We start from the raw sequence: 18,811 nt of genomic DNA, 5'->3' as shown, positions 1-18,811 counted from the left end.
TTTATTCAAGAATTATTCGAATCCCACAACTGACCCCACTCATTGACAGACAATATGAGACTGTTAGACCCTCTGTAACATCAGCCTTATTACCATATGGAAGGAACAGCATTGCTAAAAACCACCAGCCTCCCTAATAGTAGTACAGGGTTATCGGTGTGCCAGCTATCTGATCTTTCAACCTGTCCAGGGAAAAACCTCAGGGACCATTACTTGAGGTTTATGGCATGGTCCTGTCATTTCAGGGGCCATTAGTTGAAGTAACATGATCATTCTGCCTGGGTCCAGATATTTCAGTTTCAACAGGACAACAATTTTAGCAGTAGTAGGGCCAGGTGATGTGACTTAAGGAATTTATGGGCCAAACATCAATATTCAATGTGTCTCACTCTCAATATTGTCTACAATGTAGCTGTATGTTTTAGACTTTATTTACTGAAATAAGACTTCTGGGACAAGATAATGCGAAGAGACAACTTGGGTGAATTATTTTCCTTTTGAAAGATACAATGAAATCGAATTAAAATACTTTCAATTTCTCAATACTGGATTTTTTCCACTGGATAACATATTTCCCAGGCCCTACGCAACAGCAAACACAGCAGGAGGTTGGGAGAGAAGATTAGTATGCAGCGATGTAATGTGCCACCAGAAATATCCCTTGTGCCAAGTATTTGATGCAATTAAAGCAGATGTCCTAACCCCCCCCCCCCATCCATACCCGTCCAGCCTCCAAGTTTGCACTTCCTTAATCAAACAGATGCTTCAAACATTTGATTAGCTGCCGCCGACCTTGACGCCACAAAGTCACCCTTATCGCCGCCATCTGATGAGAATCGAACGACTTTGCTCGTCGGTGGTAGGGAGCGGCCCAGCGTTCTTTATGTCTGTCCCTCTGCTGTCAAATTGGACGACCTCCAGTCAAGGTCTGTAAGACAGCATGAGTGATGGCATGCTTGTTTTGTGCCAAGAAGCAGGTTTTTCGAAAAGTCCCTATGTCAGATCAGATGGCTCAGCAACGGCAGGCGCCGCCAGCCCGCCGGCTGAATCCGCACCTGTTCACCTCTGCCCTCTCCTCCAGACATATCCCATGATGCCCAGCGGCTGTCAGTGTCCTCAGTGGCCATCTGTGGCTGCCTGACCGCCTGCTCCGGGCATGCTCAGACAGATTGGAGTGACAGGTGCACAGGGTCCCCTCTCACCCTTTCCCTTTCCCCTCCCTCCTTCCCTGTACTCTATTTACACACCAGTCTCCTCCTATAAACCTGGTCCTGTAGCACTACTTTAAAACCTCTGCGATGACAAAACAAGACTCATCGTCTTTGAAAGCCGACTTTACTTCATGGATTCACTCAAACATGCACATACAATATTGAGGTAAATGATGAGCTACATCGGACAGATTAAAGTGCAACGTTGTTTACTCCACACAGCGCAACACTCTGCCTACCTTCTCCACATCATCCTCATCAACATCCAGTAACGACCCATCATGTTCCAGTCGGATTTTCACTTTGCCCTCCGGCAGGGAGCCAGCCTCTGTCTTCACCACAGTGGCTGGACAGAGACACAGCACAGGAAAAGTGTTGAGTAGATTAATTACAATGTCCACACATTTCTGACAAGCCACCCGCTTTAATTATTGTGCTGGGAGATCAAAGTAGCAAAAGTATTGTAGAAAATGCCTGTCACAGTTTAAAAAACAAACAAAGAAGAATAAATTGACCCATAAGGGATAAATGCCAGCTCAAAATTGTAGATCTTAAGATTAATCAATTATTGCATTGACTTGTAGGAACCGGGATCGGTTCCATCACATTTGGAACCGTTTCTGGAACCGGTTTTATCACGCTGTCAGAGCTGGTATGTGGACTTCACGTCTGCTATACGAATTACAATACCGGTGGTTCTCAAACTTGTTTATTTCAAAGGACCACCATTGAGTGTGTAGAAATGGAACCAAATGGACATGTAAGGGTCCATTTGGAACCACCTGTAGGAATCGTTAAATGGAGACCCTTAAGGAATCGGACCGTTAAGATGGAATCGTTAAGGAACAGGAATCGTTAAAATCCTTAAGGATCCCAACCCTACTTGTGATGAATTTAAATTGTAGTGTGGATACTATAGGAATGACACGTGTCGAGGCAGAATTTCCCAATGTCTGAAGAAACCACTTCTGTTAAATAAATAAAAACTCACCGAGGGAGAAACCGTCTTTGTGGACAAGCCAGACTTTCTCTGAGCCGTACCATGCTTGCTCTGCGGCAATCTGCTCCTCAGTCTTCACCTGGTGGGGAGAAAACACAAACCTAAGTCAGGTTAAGTGCTAAAGGAAACACTTGATGTGATGAAGGGCCTGGAGCACTCAGTCCAGTAGAAGTCAGCAAACATCGGCTGACGCTCAGGGCAATCACCACATACACACAGACTGCAACTCCCACCTGACTCGTCTCCATGTGGTTTTACTTCATCCAACAACACATGCATTTGAACAAAATGGTCCTGGGTTACCGAGCTGGCCAATTTGAACATCTGATACCAGCAAAGGTTTTGAGGGAAGTGTCTATCAATAGGGTGAACAACATGCATTGCAGTGGTTGAAGGGTGCACATAAGAAGTTTCGATAATGGATTCACAGTGGAGAGTAGCTTGGCGTAATAGGAGAGATTGCGTGGAGATGTTTCATCAAACCACACTGCGCTGTGCTGCCCTCTGTGACCCTCCCACAGCTTCTCACCGTCCACTATGTGCATTGCATGCTGCCTTCAGGGGTGATGTGATGATGAGTGCCTTACTGTGTGCAAGTGTGTGCAAGAGTGAAAGAGCGCTAGAGACGGGGGAGGGATCTGGAAGTCGACATGAAATGTCGGTAAACCAAGATGAGCCACGGTGTTTCGTACCAAATCTAACAAACCACAAAGGTTGGGTGAGGTGGGCTGCATGAGTGAGAGGTTACACACTAAACAACACTAGCACACAAACACAACACCAGGGATCAACTTGGTTCAGTGCATACGCCAGGGAAATTAAAATATGAGAATGAAGAAAATACATTTGTAAAGAAAATTATTAATGCATTAATGAGTGGTCATTTGGGAATGTTGTCATCCGTTAACAAAAACAACTGTACAGTAATCCACATATAAATCCAAACAGGCATCAGTGAAATCATACAATTAATCACACAGTGCAATCTGACGCAGGAGCGGAGAAAGGCATTTCACTCCACAAGCACAGCGAGAGTCACTCTAGTAAAACAACACAGCACTCCACGGGTGGTGGGGTGGGTGCGGGGGTGATGGGGAGGTGAGGCATGGGGGGAGGCGGGGGGAGCGGAGGGGGGGGGGGGGGGGGCGGATTGCACGCAGGGCACAGCACAGGCCAGACCTTAGGTTGCTGGGCTGCAGCGTGGGATGCCTGAAGTAGGGCTACAGGGTCCTCTTCCACTGCTCCCTGGTGATTGGCCAGCATGAGGAGGAGGTGGGGTGGGGGGTCAAAGGTCACAGTTAAACATGAGCAACATATATATATATATGAATAGTACATACAACAAAAAGGGAAAATATTGTGTTATCGGCATATATGATGACCGTGTCACTGGCTGCAGGGTGGAGAGAATGGTTAGGCCTATGACGATTTACATGCTTAGTCTTTTCAAGCAAACCTGCAGGAAAGAAATCCGGTCTACAGTTGAGTCGCTATTGTCCATGGCAGGAGTGGACAAGATAAGTGGTCAAGGATAATGTTGATTACTATGACCATTATGATATTATGATTAGTGATGCCTAAAACTGTAAATCAATCAATTTTGAGTCAGTGTGGCTTTAAATGTTTCTAAAATGTTTGAGGCCAAAATGAAGTTACCAATGAAGAATGGAGTCTATGTCTGTGAGGTAATATTGCATCATGACACAGGACCATCACAGACAGATGAGAGATCTGACATCATCAACTGGCAAGCATAAATCATCAACGGCCACACATTGGTCCGATTGTATACGAGCCCTGAGACCAGATGCACCAGGCTCACCATCTACTGTCATTCATTCACACAGACAACACCTACTCGGTGTAACAAATATGCAACCGCCATTTTACAGAGCGGAACCATTCTATTTCCCATGCCAATGTCAAAATAATTTGCAAAACAGGGCAATGCAAAGCTCATGCAGTTCTTTTGTGGGGTTGTCTTTAAATCAGTTTCAATTTCCACCCCGATGCGTCACACATTTGAAGGTTGAGTCATGGGCAACAAAAGAAACGCTGACAAAGCCAAGTAAAATAAAATAATGTTCTTGTCAGAGAAACACAACCAGTTCATATCACACCCCACGGAGCAAATCAAAAAGGAAATGCTTTACAAATAACACATTTCTGAAGAGACAAGCAGGGAAGACAGATGTAGAAAAAGTTAGAATAAGAGTCCAGGCCTTACGCTCCAGCATGTCACACGAGCACACACTCCAGCCAGTACGCCCTGGGAGGGGCCGGGCGGCCGATGTACCTGAGGGGGTACTGGGGACTCAGAGTCAGGGGCCGCGGGGGGAGGGGCTGTGATGGAGGCCGACGCACTGACTACCGGCTCCAGCTAGCCACACAACCAGTCAAAGTGAGACAGCCACAGCCAGAAGCAACGTGAGCCAAGAGATGGAGAGACAGAGAGAGAGACAGGGAGGGAAAATAGGGCGCGAAGCAAGATGAGAAACTTAACATGAGACATTGGATGAAGAATCCAGTATAAATGTACAGTATATAGAGAGCAACATGGATAACAGACATAGATAATGTCTACTAATAATATGAAATCTCTGAGGTTTAGGGCCCTGTTTATTGGTAGCACAGAGCAGCCCAGCATGTATATTTCAATTACGAGTGGCCAAAACCTCAGCAGTATAGAATGCAGTGTGTGTGTGTGTGTGTGTGTGTCTGTGTGTGTGTGTGTCTGTGTCTGTGTCTGTGTCTCTGTGTGTGTGTGTGTGTGTGTGTGTGTGTGTGTGTGTGTGTGTGTGTGTGTGTGTGTGTGTGTGTGCGCGCGCGTGCGTGCGTGCGTCCGGGGGCACTGTTAATTGAAAAGACTAAATCACCTCCAGACAGATAATTAATGAGCTACCAACCCAACGGGTCCCGTTTAAATTAATTTGGGAGGCTGGTGGTTATTAAGGTCCCGAGTGATGTTGGGAGATTGTGTAAGTGATACAAGAACAAAGAGGAGAGAGAGCGCGAGAGAGAGAGAGAGAGAGAGAGAGAGAGAGAGTGAGAGAGAGAGTAAGAGTGAGTGAGTGAGTGAGTTGAACGTGAGCTACAATCTTGGCTAAGATAGTCTCCCGTAGCTAGACGATCAGAGATCTCCACCTACCGATATGACTAAATTCTAAATTCAATTTAAGGGCTAAAACTGTATGGAAACAATTTGGAGATGCACAAAATAACTGAGAACCAATGCAAAGACTTTAGGGCGGTTCTTCATACTGGGACACAGTGAGACAGTATCAGGATTGGTTTCCAAAGCAGTAGGCAGGCTTGTTAGCGGATGTTCTCTCTGTTGTTCTAGCCCCTGCATTGAATTTAGATTTCCCCAGATGTAACGGTAGGCAGATATCTCCGATCGACGATCGTCTGGCTACACAAGACTAGGCAAAGAGGATGAAGTAGAGGAACGGGGGAAGCAAGAGAGAAGAACAGAAAAATGGACAGAAAGTGAGACAGAATGAGAGAGGAGGAGCAACAGAGAAAGTATGAGAGAATGAAGGAATTATAGATGGGGCAACAGGTCACATTAACAGACCACCTGTTCTGTCTCCCCCCTCCCCCCCCCCCCCCCCCCCCCCATTCAGAGAAGCAAGCCACTTGTGTGTTTGGAGCCCCCCGAACACCTTCTTTGCTGAGTGCAAGCCTAAATACAGACTGCTTAACAAAGCATGACAGGAATGGTGGCTAATGGTAACAGCCTACTGGGAGGAGCCTCGGAGGGATTAATGGTTATACTGTAGATGACATGTTAGGAGGGCTTAATGGTTATACTGTAGATGACATGTTAGGAGGGCTGCAAACACCCTTGCTGCGGAAGTCAAGGTAGCTACAACAGTGGTGGAGGAAGAACATGTACAGTAGATGGGAGAGAGAGAGCGAGAGAGAGAGAGACAGACAGAGAGAGACAGACAGAGAGACAGATGTTGAGTCAACTTGAGTGATGAACAGACAGACAGCAGGGTAATTACAGGAGCAGCGAAGATCCTCATCAGCCGCCTCTGAGCTTCCTCTGTAGGACTGAGTGGCGCCTCCTACAGGCCAGAGCAACAGGTTGAGTGACAGCTCCCACACACAAAGCACATAACAGAAAGCAAAGCTCTACAATACAGTACGTCTATGGGTACCAGAATCAGGAGAATCAAGCCTCTAAGGCTACGCTCAACTTTTCAAACATCCCGTTAGTTATAATAGTGATGTAATAACACACTATATGATGTTCTAGATAACAGGCATACCGACTCTACTTGAGTTATCGCTGCACACACAAAAACAAATCCAGCTCATTGCATTACAACCCATGCATGGTTGGTTAGAGTAGATGCACACACAAACACACCTTTTGTGTTACGTTGGGAGTGCTCTTTAAGGACACCTCCACAGTAGTGGGCCTCTTAATGGGAGTGGAGCAAACGCCAGCGGGTACTTTCACCTTTATAGTTTATACAACACATATACACACACACACACACATTTCCCAGAAACACATTCAACATCACAAGAAGAAACCAGCAAAAACCATACACACATAATTACCAGTACCAGGTCAAAAATATAACATGCAGGCAGAAGTCAAAACACACCATGCACTGTGGTAATGGGCAAAACCTCAGAGTCAAGGAACATCAAATGTCATCCAAGTCAAAGTGTGGCACGGCAAAACTAACCGTAACAACAAGCCACAGAGAAGAGGATGCGGTTGAACCCTAGCCGAAAACGTACAGAGCTAGTGTGGCAGTGAAAGAAAACATGTGTTGAAGTTAAACCATAAACAAAAACACAGTGAGGTCTGTAATTGAGGAATCTCTGTGAAAGGCCGGGAGGAAAGAAAGCCTTTTCACCATACTGTATGTGCCATCTGGTAAGTTTCTGGATAGTTCTGTTATCCCTGTGTCTGGTCATCATGGCAGCTACAGCCCGCTTTTAACTCTTATCCCACAATACAGAGCCACCTTCAGTAATTGGCTCTACTCCTACTGACTAGCTTCAGTAAACAAGACTTGTGAGGTGCATTCTGTCGTGGGGTCTTGCTGGCTGATAGCAGAGAGAAAAACAGCTATAGAACTCCTTGTTTGTTTTGTTGGCAAACGTCTTTGCCACAGATAGCGTCTCAGAGGAAAAGGTTGTGAGGGAGAAGAGCTGCATGAGATAAGGCCTCAAACCTCAGGAGAAGTTCGGAAATAGAGAGAAAGGAAAGGGGGAAGGAAGGGAGAAAGACAGAGACAGAATAAAGAACAAAGAAAGAGAGAAAGAGAGACTGGGGAAAAGTAGTTCATCTCAGAGGCAAAAACTAAAGTCTAATCATAATGTAGTCTCAACAACTCTCTGATCTGAGAATTAATTGCGAAGATTGCAGGAGATCTTACTAGTGCCATAGTGCTTTGGAAGTAATTTGGCTTCATGGAAAATTGGTGGCTTTACAGACAATTGTTAGTGAAAACAAGTGGTGAGTGGTGAGTGAAAAAACACCAATGCAGTTATATTTCACACATTTACAAACTGCGACTGAGCACAGCAGTGCCAAAAAACGTGCATGCTGAGGGAATGGTACCTCTTGTTTCTTCACCACAGGCTGTTTTGAAGTGGGGATGAATCCTGGAGGGGGAGACAGGGGGCTAACCTTGGCAAGGGGAGGAACAAAGCCCGTGGGAGGGGAGAGAGGGGACGATTTGCGGGCTGGGATGAAGCCTGGTGGGGGAGAAAGGAGGGAGGATCTGGGGTCTGGACTGGTTGTGGTGGTGGATGTAGCACCAGAAGTGGAACCAGAAGCAGATGAGGAAGTGGTGGATTCGACTCCAGCAGTGGAACTGGAGGCAGGTGTGGGAGTGGTGGATTTGACTCCAACAGTGGAACTGGAGGCAGGTGTGGGAGTGGTGGATTTGACTCCAACAGTGGAACTGGAGGCAGGTGTGGGAGTGGTGGATTTGACTCCAACAGTGGAACTGGAGGCAGGTGTGGGAGTGGTGGATTTGACTCCAACAGTGGAACTGGAGGCAGGTGTGGGAGTGGTGGATTTGACTCCAACAGTGGAACTGGAGGCAGGAGTGGGAGTGGTGGATTTGACTCCAACAGTGGAACTGGAGGCAGGTGTGGGAGTGGTGGATTTGACTCCAACAGTGGAACTGGAGGCAGGTGCAGCAGTGGTGGGTTTTACTCCGACGGTGGAACTGGAGGCAGGTGCAGCAGTGGTGGGTTTGACTCCGACGGTGGAACTGGAGGCAGGTGCAGCAGTGGTGGGTTTGGGGCCAGGTAGGAAGGCAGGAGGTGGAGACATGGATGTAGGTTTTGGTGCTGGAATGAAACCTGCTGGTGGTGCAAGGGTTGAGGGCTTGGGGGCTGGGACAAAGCCAGCAGGACGGGGTATAGGCTTGGCTTGAGTGAATTTGGAAGGTTCTGCAGTTGAGTTGGCAGCAGAATTTGAGGTGGGGGTCTCAGGCACCACAGACGACCTGACCTCATGCTTTGTTGCTGCAACTGCATTTATGGAATTGGACTTGACCTCATCTGGTTTGGGGACAGCCTTTTCCTCAGTCTTCTCTTCTTTGGTCTCTGCTGGCTCAATCTTTTCTGGTGGCTCGTCCTTGCGTATTCGAGGACGGATATCCCTCGTCCTGCTCCTGCCCATAAGACTGGACAAACCCAACGAAATGTCATCTTTCTCCTCCGTTTTGATGGTGTCATGCTTGAAAGAGAACGATGACATTTTGTGTCCCTTGAACATGGATGCTGGTGTGGGGACTGGTTTGGGTGGTTCAGGAGCGGGTTTGGCAGGCTCTGGGGCCTTGGCTAAGGTTTGTGTATGTACAGTGGCTTCCTCCCCCTCTGTGGGTTGAACCTTCCTGACCACACGCCGTACCAACTTCACCACCTTCTTGCGAGTCAGACCCTGGTCATCTGTAACATCTGGCTGGTTGGCACTCGCTAGCTTGACATCACCATTGGAGCTACCATTTACTGCACTCCCATTCATGGTACCATGCGGCTTGCTGTCACCATTCATGACAGGCTCAGGGCTTATGGAAGCTTGTCGTGCCACCATCCTTGATGTGGGCTCAGGACTTTTGAAGCGCTCTGGCACTTGAACGGGCAGCCTAACCTTAGGCGGAGAGGGGCTTCTGACCCGGGCTGTGGTCTCTGTGGGTGGAGGACTTTTTGTCCGGAACAGCCCCCTGCCAGGGTCCAGAGCTGGCACTGACTGGGCACGGCTGTACATGGCTGTATCATTGTCTGACTACTCGCATAGAAAGAAAGAAGAAAGAAAGAGGAGGCATGAGGCGAGGGGGCATGAGGCAGTCAGTGAAAAACAATTTGATGAGAAATGAGAAAGTAACAGAGGAGTATAATGAAAAATGTGGAATATTTTATCCAATGTACAATATTTGTAAACACGCGTGGTGCGTCTTCTGCAATTACAACAACATCATCAATCATGCTTGACAGTGCGCTGCACAGGTCGATCTTTACACTTAAACACTGTGGTTAGGCTGAATGTGTCTTTGCCTACCAAGAGTTATCTGGCCCATGCATTATTAAAAGCGACAGGGCGCAACCTGATATCCTTGCTATCTCGGGGGAACTATCGGCTGTAATGCAGACATCAGAGTTTCTTAATAAAACATTGTGGGCCCCTGAGCCTTGTCCAAAAGATCACATTACTACTAGCAGAGAACTTCACAGTTCTAAAGCTTACTCAGGCCCGGGAATCCCATAGTGGAGTCACCTCACAGCACAGTCCTTCTGTATTACATAACAAATTCATACACCATGTCAACAATGCAGACCAATACATCACGGAAAGTCATTAACCACTAAAGCCCTTTGATACTTTCAACATTTTTCAAAAATAGCAGATCTAACAGACTAAAAACGCATGGATGTGATGTGTTGTGAGCTTTTAGATCTGCCATACAGTGGTTGTGCTTATAGATCTGCTATTTTCACACATTTCCATGTGTACTACAGCTTATAATGACATGCCCAAAATAGGGATGCCATGTTGAAAGTGGTTAAGGGTATAACAATAACTCCTGTCAGCTGCCTGCACAATGCAGACAAAACAGCTATTGTAGCAAGAAAATCCTGAAATCGAACTTGCACAGCTCTGCTCAACTCTGACTGGGCTCTGACAGTCGGCCAGTACAGTAGTGGTCAGACAGCTGCTTAGCACATGCCTATCTGCCTCCTCAAATAGCACTGAAATAGCACACAGTGGGTTTATTTGAGGAGGAGTGGTGGAGGGAAGTTTGCAGTGAGATAGCATAAGTGTTTAGGAGAGCTGACACAGACTAGCTCACTGCATAACTAACTATAGCTCTAAATGACTGCCGGCTTCAGCAATGTACAACAATGTGCGTACACTCAAACGCACGCTATTTCCTCCGTGTACTGGGGGCACAAAGTTCTCTATGCCTCTCAAACCTGTATTAATTACATAGTTATGTCCCAAAGAATCAATGGCTATCACCATCTTCCTAAAAGGTGCTGTTGTGACAGACAGCAGCCCTAAATCCCAGATTAGACCTGATCTTGACAAACAAACCAAATTCAAACTAATGAGGCTGAACCTCTTCAACCTCTCAGATCAGTGATCACCTGGTTCAATAATGATTTATCTTCCCTCTACTGGGTACAGTACTGTAGCTCCATGGCTCTTATAAGAGACGGGGGGGGCGCTACCTGGAAGCTCTGTGCGTTTAATATCGTAGGAAGAAACCTGATGTTTGGCCTGTGTCTTAAAGCCTGACTGAAAGAGGACAACGTAATGGAATTCACAGCCTTGACAGATTTCTTAATGAATCGCAAGGTAATCACTCGTCTAAGCTCCCACAAATACAACCGACACACAGTCAAATTGTACAGTGTACAAATTAACCCTTATAGGTAATTTTTTTAACTACAAACAAAACTAAACTAAACTGCATGCACAACACACCCAGAACTAGTAGACACACAAAAATCTCTTTGCAAGCCCTCGGGCCAAGCAGAGAGATGGTGCACTTCTTCTCATTGTACAATGCAAAGCTACAGATTACACCCCCCCCCCCCCTCTCCCCCCAATAACAAAACCATCATCATTTTCTGAACCAATTACACTATTTAGAAAGCAATTACAGAGGCCGCACACCGCACTATCCCTAAGGCCTTTTGTTGTGAAATTAAAAAGGGTAAGTGTCTGTGACACTGCATCCACAGCATGGAAATTAGTTTGCTCATCAACTTTGGGGCTTTTGTTCAAATCAGTTGGTTAATGAGAAAGTTTATGCTTTTGACAAGGAAAGCACTTTTTGGTACTACAGTATAAATCCAGTGCAGAAACTTCTGAATAGGCATGGAACAAACTTAACAGTGGCAGAACACAACTCTCCCCACTATTTAAAATAACAGGTGGGTTGGTCTATTGAGGAAGAAGCAAGGACACGCAGTACTGCCAAGGACCAGGCTAGACGCAGCCCTAATTTTCTCTCACCCATCTACAAAGTTGTCCCTTATTTGGTCCAATGTGACCTGACAAGAGAGCTGCATGTGCCAATAATTATCACTTCTGCCAAGGGGAGGAGACAGCAGAGATCTGGGTTGTGTTATCCACAAGATAGCCTAAGACTTGGGCTGTAGCCGAAGGGACATGAGACAGTTGGTGTTGACAGCCATGCCTGTCCTCCTGACTCCAATGCCAAGAAACCTGTGATCCTGAGTGAGTGAAGCTTTATTCCCTTAAACTCTAGTAAGTGTAGTTAGTGCGCCACTCTGAGAAAGAGACTTACACTTTTACTGCCTGGCTTGGGAACGTCTTTGACCTATAGTGTTCATGTGGAAAGAGAATATGGATGAAAATCTGCAGACTTGTCTAAAAACGTACAGCAAACAACACCATGCTGATGACAAACCATGCGAGACAGGTGAAATATACTTTAAGTGATCCGTTGTTGGAGAATTTAAATTAATCTTTCTCTCGTTATAATTACACAAACAAACATATATATTGCCTTGTGACAATAACAATTAATGCTGTGAGAAATATATTTTTTACCATTTACCATCTATATTTCTCTTTTATTCTCAGCAGAGGGAGAGGTACTGTTGCAGATGTACAGTGAGTAAGTGTTGGTGTTGTAAAACAAATGGCAGTCTTTCAAAATGAAATCAAATGCCATTTTGGCTGTGAGCACTCTCCCAGAATAACAGTTCTGAAGCACCATCACCAGGCTTAATTTTATGTATCCTAAGTATCCTTTTCTGTTAACTGACTTAATAATAATAATAAATAATAAACAACCCTAGTGTTCATTCAATTCAAAGGTCACAAAATCTAAATATCTATAAAAGCCAGTACTCTCTGTCCAACTGGAGATGTTACACATGCAAAGGCCATGTTATTCCATGACACGGACATAACTGCCCTTAAAACCACACACGTGCAGTGTTAACTTTGTTAAGAGAATGCTCTGTGGAACATCAAAACTACACTTCCCTTTTGTTCCCAGAAGGAAAAGCGTGATGAGAATGCCATCCTGGCTGCTCTGATGTCATGGGCTGGGCTGGATGGGGGTGAGGAGGAGGGGGGGGAAGGGGAAGAGGAGGTCAGAAAGAATAGAGGAAGTACAGGAAGGGAAAAGGGTAGACAAACAAACGAGTATACAAAGATGAGGTTCTCCACACAACAGCCCAAAATAGTTGGTTCCTGGAGTATATGGACCAACAGTAGTAGAAGAGTATGGAAGCCCAGTGGCTGGTGAGATGAAGAAAGTCTAGGAGATAAAGAGGGAGGAGGGATAGGATTTAAAAACCAAGATGGAAATGATCGCATGCACCACAAAATAAACAAACACAACAAAGTGAAATGTTCATAGAACAGGAAATCCAGTCTTCACAGGCAGTAACTGGGCTACTGCAAGAAGCCTGCAAGGAGGACTAATGACCCTTTGGGCTAGGTGCCATATGAGGTCTCTGTCCTCATTACATTTGACTAGTATCTTGTGTGCCAACTAGGATAAGCCTGGGCTCTGCCTGAAGCCATGCCCAGGCACCATGCTTGGTGGTTGGGTAAGACAAGCAGCTACAATGCTAATCACCATCCAGAACAAACAGCTTTACTGGGGGTCAAATCATATCCTGTCCTGGCTCATCCACAGGAAAACGTTATTTTGTGTGTGTGCGTGCATGTGTGCATGTGTGTGAGTGAGAGAGAGAAACATTACAGGAGGATGTGTCAAAGAGTGAGAGCTAGAAGGAGCTACATACAATGTGTGTCCGTCCGTGCGTGCGTGCCTGTGTTGTGTTTGTATGTGGAATATCAGTGGACATTGAACTCGGACACTGACGAGCAGGTTTATTTCTGGAGGAGATACATGAAGGAGTGTGACTCAGGGTCGACAGGGCCAGTTCAACACACCAAGTAGGAATGAAAAGTAGGCCAACGAGATGCATACAAACGAATAACCTGAGTCAGTAATTCAAATTTGGAAAGCTACACCCCAAGACCTTCCAAGTGTGCTCAATCTATGAAAACGGATTTGTCGGTAGCCAGCAAGAAGGCAATAAGCAGGAAATGGCTGGACAAAAACCCACTAACGAGGGGGGAGTGGATAGCCTTTGTACAGAACATAATACGAAATGGAGAAACTCACACACTCTGTAAGACTCTGTATGGATACATTTTATAAATACTGGTTAAAATGGATATTATATATGAAAATGGATATTGTGTGAAGGATCTTTATATGGATGTGAGTGTTCGAATATATATATATAAATATATATCTGTATGTAGGTATGAGTATGTGAATTTGTGTTATGTGTGGAGGTATATTGCTTGAATTATATTTTATATTATATACTTTTTTGTATCTTTTGTATCTTGTATTTTATTTCTCTATGTATGTATAATTATTTTTATCTTATTTTATTTTTCTGCAATATTTGGAGGCCTGTTCACCATGCTGTTAGAATTAGGAGTGAATCATTGGAATATCTGCTGGCAAACTACCATGGACTTTACCATCAAGGAGAAACAGACTGAGAACTTTCAAAAAAAGACTGAAGTTGCTTTAGATTAGGATCCCTCTCCTCTAGACTGAATAGTCCACAACATAACATGTTAAAAATACTTGAAATGTACTAACTTAATGTGATGTGATGCCCAAAATTACCTGCCTGTTCTAAAAACGAAAAAAAAAGATTTGTCAAGCGACGACAGCAAAATATTGCTCAACTTCTTCATAGTCAAGGAAACAATAGCAGGTTCCCATTTAGCCTAGATATTAAAAAATATATATATCTCTTTGAAAGCTTTTCAATATCTTCTGATGTGTAAAAACAGACAGACACAAATAGAAGTAGACACAGTCATTCAAACATCTTAAGAACAGCTTTCCATTCAGTCATGCACACACAAAGAAGGGTCATGGTTGGGCTTGTAAACCTGAATATAGTATGGTGACACGTTCTGGCAAACGTTGCTCAGCCACTCATTTTGGGAGTGCACCAGTACAAGAGAACCCAAACTGTCTGAACGAATCAATACACAACAGCTTTAAAAAGCACTCTAACCCAAAGAAAACAGCAATTCTTATGATATTGGACAATTCAGTCAATAATTCTGAGTGTGAAAAACTCTCCCCTACGGCTATAAAATGCAGAAATCGTTCTGTTCACTGCAACAAACAAAAGAATCCCTCCACTATGCCGTTTGATAGAACAGCAGTGAGTGTCATTTGAATCTTTTGTTTCGTAGTTTTAACAAGGGCTACCTCATGTGCACAAATACATAGACTAAACCATCCAGATTCACAGGAAATACAAATTGGTGTACTTCAATGTACGCCATGAAAAAAAGTCTTTCAGCTTTGACACCTTATCTGACATTATCCAGGTTGAAATCGTATACTAGATGCATTATTCAGCAACAATAGTTAACACTTATCACACAAACTAGTATCTAGTAATAGACATACCCATTTTGCTAACATGAACATAGAATCTAGAATTTGTGTGATGCAGATTCGATGTAAATCACTTTTAAATCTTAAATTTGGTTTGTTATCTAGCCTTGAGATTTGGTACTACCAGGTTCCAAGTTGACTTGCAAATTACTGTAAGAAAGGAAATTCTATGAGGAGAGCAGAGGTGAAAACCGACAACCACATATTCTGTGTGAGTAGATGTTACATCTCTAAACCTCACCCTGACTGTGGTTGTGCACACACACACACACACACACACACACACACACACACACACACACACACACACACACACACACACACACACACACACACACACACACACACACACACACACACACACACACACACACACACACACACACACACACACACACACACACACACACACACACACACACACACACACACACACACACACACACACACACACACAAGGAAGTCTGCTTGCCCATGGATGGCACTTCACACAGGAAATAAGCAACTGCCTCTTTCTGTATAAATGCTGACTGTCAATTCAGTCATTATCCATAACTGAATCTTCTATGATACAATACTTCTTTGTCATTTAACAAAGTGAAAAGAGCAATGAACTGCCACTAAACTGAATGTGACACAAATAAAAAAATTAGCATTAAAGTTACAATCTACTTTTAGAACAGTAGTTGCTGAACGATCCACAAATGCTATTAGCTAGCATAGCATAGCTTATCTCAGCTCGAACAAAAGTGAAGTTGGCCAAGCTAAGTGGCAGAGCTAGCAGGCCCGTCAGCTAACTGTGGTCAGCACTATAAATAGTGGTACCGGCTGTGGGACCTGGAGGCCGCACAGATTCTCATATAGTTTCCAGGGAAGACTCCCCTCTTCTCCTCAAAAACCAAAAAGATAATCCCAATTTCTGTACTGGTATACCTGCGTTCTTCTATTCCGAGGACTGGCTGTCAAAGTAGGAATTCCAAAAGTTTCCAAATATTCCAAATTAATCCCGAGATATTGCAGAAGGGGTTTGAAGCCAGACCAAAGTGTGTGAGAGAGAGAGAGCCGGACAGCCGGCAGAAACTCCTGTGTGAGACACACACACACAAACTTTAGTGTGTGAATTTGCCAGAAGACGGGCTGAGGAGAGGGATGGGGGTTCTGATAGGCTGGCTATTCCTGACAGGTGACAGAGAGAGATGTGGGCTGGGACAGCTGTCCTGATACAAGGGTCCTGGCTTGGGCTAAAAATAGACGAGCCCACCCCCACCCCCCCCATTGCCCGTGCTCAGTAACCCCACCAGTGTCTGTTTTACCACTGAGGCCCAGGAATTTTCCCAGCAGTCACACTCCATCACTCCCTGCAGTTGCTCTGTCACCGCAGCTGCTCCTGGTGTGTGTGTGTGAGAGAAACAGGCTATGTCAACAACTCTTCAGCATCGTTGAAGCCACACATCACTTTAGTAAGGATCGGCGTTATGACTCCACTGAAGCAAAACTGCTTCAATGGAGGCTTCTGCTGTTGGTAACGTACCTGATTTAGAAGACCTCTGTGCCGTTTTGTGTGGGCTGACAGTTGCATTGTTGTTGAGTGCATGAGTGTTGACAGCAGGGAATGGAAGACAGAAAGGCAGTATAGAGGGAGGCGACAAACAACGAAAAACAGAAGTGCAGTAATACCAGAGAACAGGAAATGGTGTGTGAGCGAGCGTGTGTGAGCTTGGTAACGACACATGCGCTGTGAAAATTAAGATGAAATTGAGATGTTATGAAATTGTGGCGGTACAACAGATGGCACAAGAGCACACCCCTAGCCCTCAAGCTTAACAGCATCATCACTGCAGACCACCATCAACTGCACATGTGCTGTACCTCTGGATCTTAAAAGATATACAAGTCACAATGACATATTATCCTCTTATCTTCATCCTCACTGTCTGAACCAGAAACTGGGACTGGGGGAAAATGGCTCGAGATTATTCTTTAGTACAGCAGTAAAGCAGCAGCCAATAGGGCACCGTATTGTCTTGTTAACATGTGATTTGACTACTTTTATACATATTACTGCAAACTAAGATAAGAACTACACATACACAGTAAACAATAGCTATAGGCTACATAACATGACACATCTGCCAAGCGTGTGTGTCACAGCAGATTGTCTTAGTGGAGGGACAAAGAGTTAGTGAATTAACTGTCCAATGAGTTTCTTCAATGTCTTATGTCGCAATGTGCTAGTGATGCTTATGATAACATTGAAATCCAGCAACACGCTCAGTCATGACTTCCAAGCAAAACACTGAGTACAGTTATTCATGTTGAGGCTATTACATAGGCTAGGGCAGTGTTAACAGTGCACCAGTACACCAGAATATTTAGAAATACCAAGAGGTATGATTTTTTATTCAAGAAGCATAGGAGCGCTGTATGGGTCTGTAATTATGTCCAACTGGAATCAAATACTCTTTGGAGAGATATGCTGTTGAGGCAAAAAAAACTAAATAAACAAACGAAACCAAAACAAAAAACACATGGGTGACCGACGGGCCTCAGCTCAACAAGCCTTCCTTAGGTCCACTCGTTGTGCCTTGACATGGATCCTTATTTGAGTTCACCTAAGGACTTGACATCTTGTTTTTCTAATAAGGAAAGGAATTTAAGCTCTTTGCTTATGATTTTCAAAGTAAAAATACAGACACTACTCTTTCTAATGGACTTAACTGATAGTGTGATGCTGTATTGAGGTGATGTACTGTGCAAAGCACATGACACCAATTTACAATTTAGGCATTTAGCAGACACTCTAATCCAGAGCAATTTACAGTACAAGTGTCAGATCAGTGTGAATAGCACTATCGCTAGTCAACAAACAGGGTAAATCGGTCACATAACAAGTTGAGTGCAAAGAAAACAATTGGGTGCTTCACGTAAACATCACACTTAGCATCTGTCTAAACAACATTGTGTCTAATGTCATTCTTAGCATTTGAATGAAATTATTACAGCAGGGAACTTAGCGAACAGAAAACTTATTTGAGGTAGAAAAGGATAATTGGCTGGTCACTTCCTAGCTAATCAATTAAATATGACTAGATATGGAATTATAAAGAATATTGCCACATATAAAGTTTGCGTTCCGATTACTTCTTGCAACTGCAAAATCAGTTTATTAACCACATGATTTTATTCAACCACCAGTCTGCACAGCATGGCAACAAGTGTCATGGGGTCCTCCAGCAAGTTATACTAAATCTATGAAAGAAAGACGCTTATTTCATATCTATTTATTATTCTATGGGCCATAAATAAATATTTAAACCCAGCAAAACTTCTCTAAGTAGGGGCGTTCGGGTGGCGCAGGGGTACCACCCACCCCATGGGGACTGGGGTTTGCGTCCATATGGATTATGCCCTCCTGGTGAAACTCCTTCCAGTCAGGTGAAAGAAAGTGTCTGGCAATTCCATGTGTATCAGAGGAGACATGTGGTTGTCTACACTCTACACCCTCCCCAAGACCAACAGAGACTGGGGATTTGGCATAACAATGAAAAAGATAGAATTTGTTTTTAAAGATCACCATTAAAAAAAGACTTGTCTGGGCTAGACATGCTACAATGACTTCTATT

At 44.4% G+C, this 18,811-nt stretch overlaps 1 protein-coding gene across 12 annotated transcripts in view; it reads right to left on the bottom strand.

The window, feature by feature from the left end:
* Positions 1 to 18,811, bottom strand: part of myo18ab (myosin XVIIIA b) — a 151,811-nt gene that overhangs the window by 88,397 nt on the left and 44,603 nt on the right. For 4 of the 12 annotated variants that reach the window (XM_080428459.1, XM_080428460.1, XM_080428450.1 and 1 more), the window contains exons 1-6: positions 12,012 to 12,064; positions 7,802 to 9,481; positions 6,590 to 6,682; positions 3,391 to 3,456; positions 2,203 to 2,290; positions 1,451 to 1,557 (exon numbers count right to left, since the gene is read on the bottom strand). In XM_080428459.1, the coding sequence (XP_080284585.1) occupies positions 1,451 to 1,557; positions 2,203 to 2,290; positions 3,391 to 3,456; positions 6,590 to 6,682; positions 7,802 to 9,463 (2,016 nt within the window). In that variant the 5' untranslated portion in view covers positions 9,464 to 9,481; positions 12,012 to 12,064. Of the gene's footprint in view, positions 1 to 1,450; positions 1,558 to 2,202; positions 2,291 to 3,390; positions 3,457 to 6,221; positions 6,285 to 6,589; positions 6,683 to 7,801; positions 9,482 to 12,011; positions 12,065 to 16,719; positions 16,796 to 18,811 lie in introns of those variants that run through there. The other 8 variants (XM_080428451.1, XM_080428457.1, XM_080428458.1 and 5 more) reach the window with 6 other exon arrangements.

Source organism: Gymnoscopelus braueri (assembly GCF_963280865.1).
Source record: "Gymnoscopelus braueri genome assembly, chromosome: 5".
Classification (NCBI taxonomy): domain Eukaryota; kingdom Metazoa; phylum Chordata; class Actinopteri; order Myctophiformes; family Myctophidae; genus Gymnoscopelus; species Gymnoscopelus braueri.
Note: the sequence above shows the minus strand (reverse complement) of the source record. Positions and strands in the feature narration are given on the sequence as shown.